The following is a 15,136-nucleotide window of genomic DNA, read 5'->3' on the forward strand; positions in this document are numbered from 1 at the left end:
GCTTACTTCGTCTTGGTCTGGCTCGCCTACCTCGCCAACCTGAGTGCTGAAAAGAAGTCACATTACACCACAACTCTCAATAGTCATTTCACTTATGTCCCCGTCTGTGCTTCTTTGGACAGGATATTCACTGCAGTAATGCCGATGGTAGCAGCAGGGTTGATTGCAGACGATCCAATGTTAGAGCCAATCAGAATATTATGTCCTTTGTATGAACTTTAATTGTATTTTCTCTCATTTTTTGATGTCATTGTTCTTGAGCCAAGCACCTCCACTGTACCAAAGCACAGTACCACATGTAATCTGAAATGCAATACTTCCTTGTGATCATGTTTTTGCATGATGTGTGGTGGGAGTATTCTTATTGGCTGATAATGTGTAGATCTTAATTCAGATCTTTAATCAGCTCATCATAATAAATGCCATGATCATTAATACTTTCACCTCCTTTGCCAATATACTAATCAAGCATCTCACTATTACTACCTCCATCTTCCATTCATTTTAGAAGGCCACATGTGCCACAAGCCACAAATCCACATGCATGATGTCCTCCCTGGAGAACTCATTGTTCTCACTTCATGAACAATCTTAAGTGTAACCAAAGTATTGCTATTGATCTCAGTAGTAGTATTGGCATGGCTAGGACATTTATTGTCAGGGTGTAACCTGAGTTTTTAATTTCTCTCATTGCACCTCTCCAGGATAAGCATCTTCTCCGGAGACATGAGGCAACCAGAGGTGCCAGATATGTGGAAGAGAGGAGATTATTTGCACATGAAGCATGCTCAGGAGGCACTGAAGCATCCATTAGCTGGGACCTATAATGTCCCATGCTGGTGGTCTCCAAGTACAAACAGTACAGGAATGGGCTTGTGGTCCGTGCACCAACAATTGTCATGGGAGTCCTTCCACCAACAATTGTCATGGGAATGTCCAACAGCCAGTTACCACCAGAGGGTGTAGGGGAGCGCCAGAGGGTGAATTATTGGAGTACTGGTTGAATACAGTTCCAAAAATATGTGCTCAGGCTGGGATAGTCAGATGACTCATATTCAGGGCGTAGTTTGACAGGAGAGCTTGGTGTTTTGAGGCCTAAAGTGAGTAAGATGAACCTATGAAGAAAGTCATAAAGAGCATTATGCCAAGTGCGATTGTCAGGACAAAGTTGTCCTGATGGGACAATGAGAGATTCATTCTGGAGAGAAGAATGTGCTATCTGAGATATCCTGTGCCTTTTCAATAAATGTTTTGTTGTACAGATATGGTGCTTTATACTAGCAGTAAGTAGACTGTATTACAAGCTGGCATATTGTTGACTACCTGTGATGTGAATATGATCAGAAGCAATTTTTTCAATAGATATGGTTTTCAACACAGTTTTCAATGTTTGCTCAATTTTCCACACTCAAACATATAAAATGGCACAGTGTTTTTAATGTGATGTGACTATGATCACAGGCTATTTTTTCCAATAGATATTGTTTTCGACCTGTTCTCAGTGTTTGCTCAATTGTTGGACACTCAAACATAAAATTTCACAATGTTTTAATGCCTGTCAGTTCTAGCATATTTGTTTGCCTTGTTAATTCTGATGGTTTTATCGCTACTTTTTCAGGGATCCTGAAAGCTTTCTGATGGCCACAAGGCCCCCTGATTGACGGAATGTCAATCTAACTTCAGACATTTAAATTCCAAGTACAAAGTTGAAAATAACGGGGAAACATCACGTGCTGTTTACCCGATTATGCGCATGGCTTCACGGTCGCCATGGAAACTTTGCTCTCTTGTTACAAGTGGCGGAACAGGCTATCGCTATTGGCTTATTTGTATGTCACTATACTGTGGTCAACCATTAAACATGTTCAAAGAGGATGGTCCATTCAGTTACTAACTTGAAGTGGCTACTGTAGCTCGCATGGAACTACATGTATTACAGTTCATACGTTAATTCTATGTTAAATGTCATAACGGTGGATTTGAGAAATCGGTCCCACCGGTTGAGAAAACAAACTCGTGTTTCTTTCAACTCAATTCGGTGCGTTTTTGGAACACGAGAAATGGAAGAGTTGAACGAATCCAAGTCCTCACCCGTTTCTGCGTTCGAGAAGAACGCATTTGAGCTGACAGTGGAAGATGTTTATGACATTTCATACGTCATTGGCAGAGATTTGTTGAAAATAATTAGTACAGGTGAGGAAGTCTCAGATTTGCAATTCAAAATTGTGCGTGTTTTGGAGATGTTTGAAACGTTAGTGAATAAGCACAACCTATCGCTGGAGGAGTTGAAAATGGAACGAGACAACTTGAAAAGTGAACTGGATAGAATCGTGAGAGAAAGTTCTGTCGGTCAGGAAGAGGTGAGTTTGATGTTTTCAGACCAGGAATCTTTAACAGTTGTGGACAGAATCGATACATTTAATTTCCCATAACGTGGTCATGTCTACCTGGACTAGGTTCTGTCAGGGTATGTAAAGGTTGTCTTACGTTTCACTGGGTTGCTATACACTCTACTTTGCAACACAGTTGTGTGGACTCCTTTTTGTTATGAGTTTATCCCTTTAATCAATATCTTCTCTCAGCAAACACTAGGACCAAACAAACTGGTGGTAGACATGAAAGATCCCAACAGACCACGCTTCACAATGCAGGAGCTGAAGGAGGTGCTTCAGGAGAGGAACCAGCTCAAGGCACAGCTATTGGTGGCCCAGGAAGAGTTGCAGCTCTACAAGAGGTAGAATACAGAGCCAGGCCTGACCAGTCCCCCCCTTCATAGACACATGTCTATGAAGTGCCTAAACCTATGACTTAAGTGTTGGACTGGCTGTCAAAGTGTGTACCTCACTCAGGGAGAGTGAGGTAGGGCTAGATCCAAGTTAGATGTAACTTTGTGGAATACAGCAAATATATAGGGGGAAAAAACGTTCTGTTACAGTGAACATACCAAAGCACAATCAATTGTGAGATACAACATATACATTTTGTGTGATAGATTTTTTTCAAAATACATCACCCAACAAAGCAAGCCTTTTACTATAGGCATAATTGTCAGAAACCATTTTTTTTCTTTCAAGGCCTTACTCTATAGCCTAAACCAAGCAGAAAATGCCGGAGTCTTTAGTGCTCGGGAAATGTATACTGAAGCAAACATTTCACCCACCTTTTTATATAAGAAAGTCTAATAATTCCACAGCTTTTGTCTTCATAAACTTTCACTCACATAGCCTACTTTCTGATCCAGAGTCATGGGATTACACCCATCTGCCATCCTCGTAACAAACCCAAGCATACTTGATAATCTAGCCCAGCTTCTAGACAGATATACAGTTTCCAAAATAAAGGAAACACTTGAGTAAATGAGGGATACAAAGTATATTGAGTTGGTGACTGAGAAGGCCATGGCATATGGCTTACACAGTTAGAACTTTCATAAAACCATTCAGTGACAACTTTGCCCTGTGGATGGGGTCATTGTCATTGGAAGAGAACACTCCCATCAGGATAGAAATAGTTCACCATAGGTTGAAGGTGATCACTCAGAAGGGCTGTGTATTTATTGGCTTTTACCTTGCTCTCTAAGGGGTTTATTGGACCTTTCAGGGAAATGCCCCACACAGCCATAACAGAACCGCCAGAACCCCTCACCTGCTTTCAATTTACTTTGTATGTCTGTCTAGAACAGGGATGGGCAACTGGCAGCTTTTGTAGAGCCGCGGATCAATTTAACAAGACAAACAAATTTACTCAGTCAGGTTCTCAACTTACTGTTGAGAGTTAGAATAGTAGAATACACAAGGTGCAATTTAGAAATTTGGTTGTGCATCAGCAGTTTTCCTGCTGACCGTCACTCAATTAGCCCATGTTAGCTAACATTTTTTAGATTGATAAGTTAGTCTAGCTGCCAGCTATTCAAACTTGTAGTAATCATGGTCGAATTACTTACTGGGGGGCCCCCCATTGACTTTGTTAGTCACTCACTCAGATATCATATTAAAAACTGCAAACATTTCTCTCCACCCTATGGCAAAATTAACAAGCACTCACAATCTCACGTTTCTCCAAACGTCAGATTTTAAAGTGTTTTTGACACCCTGGGTTGCTCCTGCTGCTCTGCATCGTTCCATTTCTCCAAACATCAAATTTCGAAGCTGCTGCTCTGTATCATTCCATATCTCCAAAGGTCAACTTTTGAAGTTAAGTTTATGCACTCATTCACGAATGGTTAAGGTAATGGAAGTTCCCGATGTCCTCAGGACATGGAAAGACATCCAATTTCGAAGTCAATCTTGAACGATCTCCCTGAGCCAAATGTATAGAATTGCATGGAATGAGTTATAAAATTGCTAAATAGATTTGCAGGAAATGAACTTTAAAACACTGTGGAGAGGAAGGCCGCTAAACTGTTTTGCTCTCTCTGGAGGGGAGACCCCAAAACTAAATTTCACTTAAGGCCCCCAAAAGGCTAGGGCCGGTTCTGACCGCACGTGTGGGTACTCAGACCTGTGAGCCACTGCGGCCCACTGATACATTCAGATTTTCTGTGGCCCCTACCACCATCAGTCGCTCATCCCTGGTCTAGAAACTGGACTAGATTTGCTACCCCATAATAGGCTACGTGAGTGAACGTTTATGAAGACAAGCAGATGGTTGACATGACAGAAAGGTATGCAGATATATGAAAAGGTAAAAAGTTGTGAACCCGTAAATGTTTGTGGTATCTTAATCGATTAGGCTTCCCGAATTTACACTGAACAAAAAAATGCAATATGCAACAATTTCAAGATTTTACTTAGTTACAGTTCATTTAAGGAAATCAGTCAATTGAATTAAATTATTTAGGCCCCACTCCTCTTCAATGGCTGTGTGAAGTTGCTGGATTTTGGAGGGAACTGGAAAACGCTGTCGTACACGTCGATACAAAGAATCACAAACATGCTCAATCCGTGACATGTCTGGTGAGTATGCAGGCCATGGAAGAACCGGGACATTTTCAGCTTCTAGAAATTGTGTACGGTTCTGCGTGACATGGGGCGATGCATCATCATACTGAAACATGTGAGGTGATTGCGGCGGATGAAAGGCACGACAATGGGTCTCAGGATCTCATCACGGTATTTCTGTGCATTCAAATTGCCATCAATAAAATGCAATTGTGTTCATTGTCCGTAGTTTATGCCTGCCAATACCATAACCCCATTGACACCATGGGGCAGTCTGTTCACAACGTAGACATCAGCAAACCACTCGCCCACATGACGCCATACATGCTGTCTGCCACCTGCCCGGTACAGTTGAAACCGGGATTAATCCGTAAAAAGTACACTTCTCCAGCATGCCAGTGGCCATCGAAGGTGAGCATTTGCCCACTGAAGTCGGTTATGACTGTGAACCGCAGTCAGGTCAAGACACTGGTGAGGACGACGAGCACGCAGATGAGCATCCTTGAGACGATTTGACAGTTTGTGCAGAAATGCTTTGGTTGTACAAACCCAGTTGTCAGCTGTCCGGGTGGCTGGTCTCAGACATTCCTGCAGGTGAAGAAGCCAGATGTGGAGGTCCTGGGCTGGCGTGGTTACATTTGGGCTGCAGTTGTGAGGCCGGTTGGACTCTCTGACAAATTCTCTAAAACAACATTGAAGGCGGCTTATGGTAGCGAAATTAACATTCAATTCTCTGGCAACAGCTCTGATGGACATTCCTGCAATCAGCATGCCATTTGCATGCTCCCTCAACTTGAGACACTTGTGGCACTGTGTTGTGTAACAAAACTGCACATTTTAGAGCAGCCTTTTGTTCCCAACACAAGGTGCACCTGTGTAATGATCATGCTGTCTAATCAGCTTCTTGATATGCCACACTTGGCAGGTGGATGGATTATCTTGGCAAAGGAGAAATGCTCACTAATAGGGATTTAAACAAATTGAGAGAAATAAGCTTTTAGTGCGTGCGGAACATTTCTGGGATCTTTTATTTCAGCACTTTACATGTTGCATTTATTTTTGTTCAGTGTATGTTCACTGAGAGAATGTAATTACTGTCAGTAGATTTGCTGTATTCCTCAGGGGAGGGGCACTTTGAGACAGTCCAACACTAATTCGGAGAAGTTTAGGCAGTTAGACAAATTCCCTAAATTAGCTTTTAATGAAGTGCTCTGTACTTGCAGTGGGATGCACTCACAGGGCAAGCATGCCATGGTAAAGGCTGACCTGGAATTTCCATCCCCTTCGCTTCCTAACACAACAGATGAGACTAAAGAAGAGGAACCAAAAGAGGAAAATACCATCAGAAAGCTGTAAGCAATGAGCTTTTTTCACAAATGAACTTTGCATAACTATTTAACATCCATAGTGAAGTGTGTGAAAAGCATGTAGTTTGAAGAGGTTGATTTACACTGAAAAAAAACGAAGTATTTCAGAGACATTCATCATGGTATCACAGGGTGGACAACCAGGGGTAGTTTGTTTTCACAGTCCATCTCTGCCTTATGACCTGCTTGTGACCGGCGGGCTGTTTGTGCTGATGCTGTGTGATTGAATGAAGAGAGAAAGCAGATGTAACTGTTGCTGACCACTTCGAGGCCAGCTTGGCTGTTGTGGTCAGCATTGTTATGGTCTGCACTCCCCCTTCACCTCCTTTGTAAAGACCAGTAACTTCTAGGGACCGAAATTGTGTTGGCAAAAACTCAATGCAGAGCAAGCTTTCTCAAATGCATTCTGAACTAATGTCTTTATTTGTAGGTTTTCATTCAGGCGGAAATGAGGACAACCGGTGTGAGAAAGACCTAAAGCATTAACACCAACGATAAACCAAACATTTTTATGCACACGTTTTTCCTATGCTTCCTTTGTACTAGGATAATTTAACTTGAACAGAATGGCATTTGAAACTCTAGAATAATTAAGCCTTTTAAAAGTATCTCAGCATTGTGTTTTTATAGATGTGTCATGTCATTAATAGTTAAGGGAAAATTCCTATTTCTGCACTTTAGGTAGAATAACATGGTAGATGCACGATAAACTCATGTTTCCTTGAACTTTGTACAAAAATGAGCTGTAACAGAAGATTCCTTTTTGGTTGAACATTAATCACTACTTGGTTCAAACTCTGGATGGACAGATGGAACCTTGCAAAGACCAACATTCAAGTTGGGGGTTACAACAGTAGCCCCAGTAGAGACAGGACCTCCAAGACTACATGAGCACTCTACTGCCATTGGAATGTTTTAGCAAATAGGATTTTCTTTTTATGTACACTGAGTATACAAAACATTAACACCTGCTCTTACCACAAGACTGACTAGGTGAAAGCTATGATCCCTTAAGTGTCACTTGTTAAATCCACTTAATCAGTGTAGATTAAGGGGAGGAGACAGGTTAAAGGATTTTTAAGCCCTGAGACATGGATTTTGCATGTGTACCATTCAGAGTGACTGGGCAAGACCAGTACCGTTGAACAGTGTATGGTATTAGGTGCCAGGCGCACCGGTTTGTGTCAAAGAATTGCAACGCTGCTAGTTTCCCCCCCACACTCAATTTCTCATGTATATCAAGAATGGTCCACCACCTAAAGGACATCCAGCAAACTTGACAACTGTGGTAAGCATTGGAGTCAATGTGCCAGCACCCCTGTGTAACGCCTGACACCATGTAGAGTTTCTGACATTACAAATTTAGGCTGGGGGGGGGGGGGGGGCACTACACAGGAGCCTATATAAAGAGTTGACTAAATTGTTCACCCTGAATTTTTTTAATGCACCCTGAATTTTTTAAATGACATTTTCTTTGCTATTTACTGAGTGATTGAACTTAACTTTTAAACTAGCGCAAAGGGCTTTTGAACTACCATTTGACCTCAAACAATAGAGCAGCTGTAAAGAAAGCAATTTGAAATATTACTGTTATAAAATCACACCAAATATATTTAATCTGTTGCACGTTGTGAAATACTCATACAAGGATGGTGGACTGTTACACGTCTGAATATTAATAAGCTTGCCTTTCTATGCTTTGCAAAATGAGCTTCCATGCTAGCCAGATTTATGAAAAGATTTGTCTATGTACACAGTTCATTTGTTCAAAAAGAGCAACTTACATTTAATTCAAAATTCATTCGGATGTTTCACCCATTGCAACAAAAGCTACATTTTCAAATCAAGTATAAGCTGTCCTCCCCGAAGCCAGGAGAGCATTGACGCTCCTATGCAACATATTGTTGCATCAACTAGAACCATACATAGCTTGATAAATTAATCACTTATATAAAAGCAACCTAAAAACAATAGCTAGTATGTTAAATATATTTCACACATCATGGACACACTGGCCTTAATATGTATAAAAACTCCATCCAAATCCAGCAATAAATTGATAGTTTTAAAAACAAATTTAACCCATGTGCCATCTTAAAAAGGTTGTGTTCCACCTTGTTCATACTGCCACCGTTTTGCCCAAACAGGCACACTGAATTTGTCTCACCGGAAAGCAGTTTGCACCTTAGGGCCAATGGAATGGATTTTTAAAAAACAAAAAGAGAACAGGTTCTCTTTTTGAATAAATGAATGCACCTAGTCATTCTCTTGAGAGAATACTCTGGTGGAACATCAGTATTTGAGCCATGGGTGAGCACATATTGATTCCTTGCTACGGTCACCGTAGTCATAAACCAGCTCTTCCTCAGCCTCAATGTCCCTTGAAGCCACCAGTATGAGATGAGGTATTCCATCCATGTCATGGAGCTTGGTCTGGCAGTTGCCATTTTTACTGTGGTTTAGCAGCCTTCCCAGGCGAGTTGATTCTTTTGTAGCATCAACACTGTAGAGGAAATGAAAGATTTGAAAACATCCACGAGCTAGCTGACAATACATACACTGAGTATACAAAAACATTAACACCTGCTCTTTCTATGACACCAGGTGAAAACCATGGTCCCTTATTGAGGTCACTTGTTAAATCTATTTCAAAAATCACTATAATAAAAAAATATAAAAAAAACTCTGTGTAGACAGGGAGGAGACCGGTTGAAGAATGATTTTTAAGCCTTGAGACATGGATTGTGTACGAAAGCCATTCGGAGGGTGAATGGGCAAGACAAGATTTAGGTGCCTTTGAATGGGGTAGGGTGCCAGGCACACCATTTGTGTGTGTGCAACTCAATATTAGGAAGGTGTTTCTAATGTTTGGTGTACTCTGTGCATGTCAGGGTTACTTAATATAAACTGAAAATTAAGTTTGTGTAAATTACTTACCAGTAGGTTTTGCTGAGATAGTGAAAATAGTACATGTAGCAGCCAGTCCCAGGGTCTTGGGCATACAGAGCCTCTCTCTTCTTGGCATCAGTCAGATGCAACAAGTCACCATGATACTCAATTACAAACTGACCCTTCTTGAAACATCTGACAGCAAACACTCCTCTTCCCTTCCCCTCTATATTTTTTACCTAATTGGGGTTTAAGTAGGTAAAAATCAAATTCCAGGTTCAGATGATCAGGGTCAGTAAAATATGACTTTCATTTCAAAACCAACCTGCAGTCCTTCTTCAACTCCATGTTTTATCAGGTCATCAAGCTGTCGGTGTTCTTCGTTCTGTTGGCAGAGTGTGGTTTTTAATGAGTCATTAAAGTGACTCAATAAATATTAAGGCTGTCAAACAATACAGATAATTAAAAACATGACTCTGTAGTTTGAATTTACTCAAATTAGACCCTAAAGAAAGATTTGTCCATTTTAAAAGCAGCGCATTGTGTTGCTCCCGAGTGGTGCAGCGGTTCAAGACACTATCTCAGTGCAAGGGGTGTCACTACAGTCCCTAGTTAAATAAAGGTTACATTTACAGGCATACTATGCTTTGATTGTAAAGGAAGGATCAATGTTCTTGAAGTTTAACACTTGAGTGAACACACAAGTAGTCTAAGCTTCAGCCGTTCTAAATGATGCTCTCCCAAGTTCAAATTGGAGGGTTTACAATAAGGAGAAAACATTTAAACACCTGGCCAACAATTATGAATTCCACAGAAGACAATACCTGATCAGCCAGGTCTGAGTTCATGTATGTAATACAGCTATTAGATGTAGCCTAGGCTACTTATTCATAACCATGTTCTTCAACATTAACTAGTTCAAGCTGCTACTACTAGAATTGAGAGCATTTGCTTAAATCTTGACCTGAGAATTACATTATTTAAAAAATTAAAAAAACACCACACTAGATGAATGGATGTCCTGTTCTGAGGGGGGGGGGGGGTATAGTTGATCCTGAAGCACAACTCCCTTTGGCATTATATACTGACCTTCAATTCAGCTTTGCTTTTTCTGGAACTCCGTCTAATCGGATAATAATCTGTGACCTTCCTGTTTTGGGCAGCACTGCCTTGTGCTCTGGATGAAAAGAGAATACATTATTCCATTCTGAAAAAAGCGTATGCATGCGCCAATGGTCAGATGATCTGGTCATGAAGCGCTGGCCTGACCAACAAATACTGTTCTCCATTTAAACAAATGTTTTATTGACGTGTCAGCATTACTTACTTTTTGACTTTTTGACTAGCCCCCCCCTTAGATTTGGGCATGGGGACATCTGGCGCAAGCCCTGGGTTGGGGTGCGATTTAGGATCCTCCTCGACCTTCAAGGCAGTTGTTTCTCTGGTTCGAGGAGCCAAGCAGGTCCTCACTTTATTCTCCGCTTGCCGAGACACACCAGCTTGAGAGTTAACTTGATTCTGTCTCACTGAATAGAATAGTTTGGAATGAAGCACAATGTACATCAGACCTGGTTGCATAAGCAAAACATACTGCCTAAATAAACAGTGTGTCATAAGACATTGATCAGTGGACACTGCTGCTATTCACACACAGGAAATTATTCTGAAGGTCACTTAACGCCAATCTCCTGACTAACAAATAATTTAGAGGTAACCAAAACATATGGAGCGCAATTGTTGCATGGCTCGAGGTCCTGGGTATGAACTCCGCCCTGTGCAACTGGGTCCTGGACTTCCTGATGGGCTGCCCCTCAGGTGGTAAAGGTAGGCAACAGCACCACTACGCTGATCCTCAACAGGGGGGCCCCACAAGGGTGCATACTCCACCCCCTCCTGTACACCCATGACTGCATGGCCACGCATGACATCTCCAACTCAATCAAGTTTGCAGACGACACAACAGTGGAAAGCCTAATTACCAATGACAACGGTAAAGTCCCTGGCAGAGTGGTGCCATGAAAATAACCTCTCCCTCAACAAAACAGCTGATCGTGGACTTCAGGAGACAGCACGGCGCCATCGACTTGGCAGCAGCGGAGAAGGTGAAAAGCTTCAAGTTCCTCAGTGTACACATCACTGACAATCTGAAATGGTCCACCCAGACAGGGTGGTGGTGGTGAAGGTGCAACAGCAGCTCTTCAACCTTAGGCTAAAGAAATTTGGCTTGGCCCATAGACCCACAAACTTCTGCCCTCCAGGATGACATCGACAGCACCCACTGTCACAGGAAGGCCAAGAAGATAAAGGACCTCAGCCACCCGAGCCATAGCCTGTTCACCCCGCTACAATCCAGAAGGCGAGATCAGTACACATACAGCAAAGCTGGAACCAAGACACTGAAAAACAGCGTCTCGCTCTCTCAAGGCCATTAGACTGTTAAAGTCACCACTAGTTGGCCCCTGCCCTGAACTTCTGTCACTAGACAGCAACCACCCGGTTACACTACCATGCACCATAAAGGCTGTTGCCCTATGTACATAGTCATGGAACACTGGTCACATTATTTAATGTTTACATACTGTTTTACCCCCTTCATATGTATATACTGTATTCTAGTCAAGGCCCATCCTATAACTACTGCTGTACATATACTACATATTCTAGCCCTATAGTCTATTCATCCCATCACACGACCAGAAGTGTGTGGACACCTGCTCGAACATCTCATTCCATAATCATGGGCATTCAAATTGTTTTATTTCACCTTTATTTAACCAGTTAGGCCAGTTGAGAACAAGTTCTCTTTTACAACTGTGACCTGGCCAAGATAAAGCAAAGCAACAAAAAACTGAGTTAAACCTACAGTCAATAACACAATAGAAAAAAAATCTATGTACAGTGTGTGCAAATGTATTAGAGTAGGGAGGTACAGCAATAAATAGGCCATAGAGGCAAAATGATTACAATTTAGCATTAACAAATTTTTACAATTTGTTCCAGTCATTGGCAGCAGAGAACTGGAAGGAAAGGCGGCCAAAGGAAGTGTTAATATGGAGTTGGTCCCCCCTTTGCTGCAATAACAGCCTCCCCTCTTCTGGGAAGGCTTTCCACTAGATGTTGGAACATTGCTGCAGGGACTTGCTTCAATTCAGCCACAAGAGCATTAGTGAGGTTGGGCACGGATGTTGGGCGGTTAGGCCTGGCTCAGTCGTCATTCCGATTCATCCCAAAGTTGTTTGATGGGATTGAGGTCAGGGCTCTGTGCAGGCCAGTCAAGTTCTTCCACACGGATCGACAAACCATTTCTGTATGGACCTCACTTTCTGCACGGGGGCATACCTAGCCTGAACCTTGAAAAACAGCCCCAGACCATTATTCCTCCACCAAACTTTAGTTGGCACAATGCATTGGGGCAGGTAGCCAAACCCAGATTCGTCTGTTGGACTGCGAGATGGTGAAGCGCGATTCATCACTCCAGAGAATGCGTTTCCACTATTCCAGAGTTCAATGGCGGCGAGCTTTACGCCACTCCAACCGACACTTGGCATTGCTCATGGTGATCTTAGGCTGTGCACGGCTGCTCGGCCACAGAAACCCAATTCATGAAGCTCCCGACAAGCAGTTGTTGTGCAGATGTTGTGTCCAGAGTTAGTTTGGAACTCAGTAGTGAGTGTTGCAACCGAGGACAGATGATTATTTTACACGCTTCAGCACTAGGTGGTCCCACTCTGTGAGCTTGTGTGGCCTACCACTATGCGGCTGAGCAGCTATTGCTCCTAGACGTTTCCACTTCACAATAACAGCACTTACAGTTGACCGGACTGACTTGTTAGAAAGGTGGCATCCTATCTATCTATGATGGTGCCACATTGAAAGTCACTGAGCTCTTCAGTAAGGCATTCTACTGCCAATATTTGTCTATGCAGATTGCAAGGATCAATGTCAGCAACTGTCAGCAACAGGTGTGGCTGAAATGTCCAAATCCACTCATTTGAACTGGTGTCCACATACTTTTGTATATAGTGCAGGCAGAAGGGGGGGGGGGAAATACCATATTTAAGGCTCATGATTTTTGAATGAAACGTTCGATGAGCAGGTGTCCACATACTTTTGGTCATGTAGTGTATACACACTGCTTGTTCTAATATTTAGATATAATATTTATTTTACACGTGTGTATTAATGTATATAGACTTTTTTTTCCTACTGTGTTATTGACTTGTTAATTGTTTACTCAATGTGTAACTCTGTGTTGTCTGTTCACACTGCTATGCTTTATCTTGGCCAGGTCGCAGTTGCAAATGAGAACTTGTTCTCAACTAGCCTACCTGGTTAAATAAAGGTGAAATAAAATTTAAAAAAAATATTAATGCACTGTTCAAGCTAGGAACACAAAACAAGTATTTTGCTATACCCGCAATAAAATCTGCTAAATACGTATATGCGACCAAGACGATTTTATTTGACATCTGGTGGGTTTTAAAGGTTTTATTCAGACAATAATCAATATTGTATGGTTTAGAAAATGAGATGGTAGACGTCCATTGTCATTATTGGTGGTGGATGGGAATAACAAATGGTGGGTTACCTTTCCCTTGCTTTGATTTCTCAGTTTGTAGAGTCAATTTCTCAGGAACATTTTCCTCTTGGCTGAGAGAACTTGAGTTGTTGCACAGAGGAGATTTGGGTTTGCTGGGACTCCAAAAACTTGGTAAAGTGGTCTGACCATTACCTGCATCCTGCAACACATTAATGTTTTCATAATGGGTGAATGTATGCAACATGCACTGGTGTAACTTAGCTAGCGAACACCTGAAAAGTATTGATAACCAATACCAGCCTGTATTAGTGCTATATTTCCAACACAATAGCAAGTTACCCCATTAAATTCTGGTTTATTTTCCTTTGTCTCCTTTTCGACTTGTTTGGGCTGAAGGGTTCCCTCGGGTCTCTTGTAGGTGGTCCGCATTTTTTTCTTCCCTTTGAAGGCAGGCGTGTCTGGAGGTTAGTTAGGTTGACTTTGATATAGCCTACCATATCAATAGCATATCCAAGGGTTATTTTAGCTAGCTAGCTAGTTCCCAAAAATTGGGGATAAAAATAAACAAGTAGGGCACCGGAGCAGAGCACATAAATACAAAAACCACCATACAGAAAAATATTAATAAAATGAAGACAGATCGCATTTCATCATACATCAAATATTATTTGTACTGCACAATGCTCTGTTACTAGCTCTGTAATTTGAGGCAATTTAGTAAAAACTACAAATAAATCGTTACTTGAAAATGTACATTTACGAATTAATATATATATATATATATATTCATCTCAAATGTAGCTTCTCAATTTTATCAAAATAAAATACATTTAACGTCTCTCTCTAGCTTACTTTAGTCAACTTAGACACAACGTGCTACCACTGTACTAAGTAACTTTAACGTCTTTGGCTAGATACAGTAATGTTGGATAACTGACTAAAGTTAACTTCCTCAAAACATCCCTGTTTCGCTACTTACCTTTCGCCATTTCAACTCTACAAAAACTAGACAGTATATGCACGAATTTGCGTTATAAGTTTTTGCAATGTTCGCGTGTTCCTCGTTACGTTACACTGGCAAACAAAACACATAACCAGAAACCAAGTCACCACACGCACCATGCCCACAATAACAACTATTTAAAAATCTAGCTACTGCGTCCCTGATTGGTTAAACACTACTCTGGTAGCATGTGATTGGCATGGCGTGAAACATACGTCAGAAGCCAAAATGTATCTAGTTTCTTTGACTTGTCTGCCCTTGACGTGATTATTTAAAAAAAAAACGAATTCGTGCATTGCAAATCTATTCAAAATCTCAGTAAGCAAGTAGGCTACATCATGTTTCTGTTTCCCCAATATGTGTCAATTGATATACACTGCTCAAAAAAATAAAGGGA

General features: G+C 41.5%; 1 protein-coding gene and 1 pseudogene across 1 annotated transcript; one reads left to right on the plus strand and one right to left on the minus strand.

Annotated features, from left to right (window-relative positions):
* The first annotated feature begins 1,913 nt into the window (after positions 1 to 1,913).
* Positions 1,914 to 7,244, plus strand: LOC109872080 (RILP-like protein 2; annotated as a pseudogene).
* On the minus strand, positions 6,708 to 14,880 carry kmt5ab (lysine methyltransferase 5Ab). Its single transcript, XM_020472301.2, has 8 exons — positions 14,716 to 14,880; positions 14,076 to 14,176; positions 13,785 to 13,935; positions 10,524 to 10,722; positions 10,286 to 10,373; positions 9,522 to 9,581; positions 9,245 to 9,435; positions 6,708 to 8,810 (listed from the first exon to the last, which is right to left on the minus strand). The coding sequence occupies exons 1-8, from the start codon at positions 14,723 to 14,725 to the stop codon at positions 8,600 to 8,602; spliced, it is 1,011 nt and encodes a 336-aa protein (XP_020327890.1). The 5' UTR covers positions 14,726 to 14,880; the 3' UTR covers positions 6,708 to 8,599.
* Positions 14,881 to 15,136: the final 256 nt, after the last annotated feature.

This window comes from Oncorhynchus kisutch, linkage group LG3, assembly GCF_002021735.2.
Source record: "Oncorhynchus kisutch isolate 150728-3 linkage group LG3, Okis_V2, whole genome shotgun sequence".
NCBI classification, from domain to species: domain Eukaryota; kingdom Metazoa; phylum Chordata; class Actinopteri; order Salmoniformes; family Salmonidae; genus Oncorhynchus; species Oncorhynchus kisutch.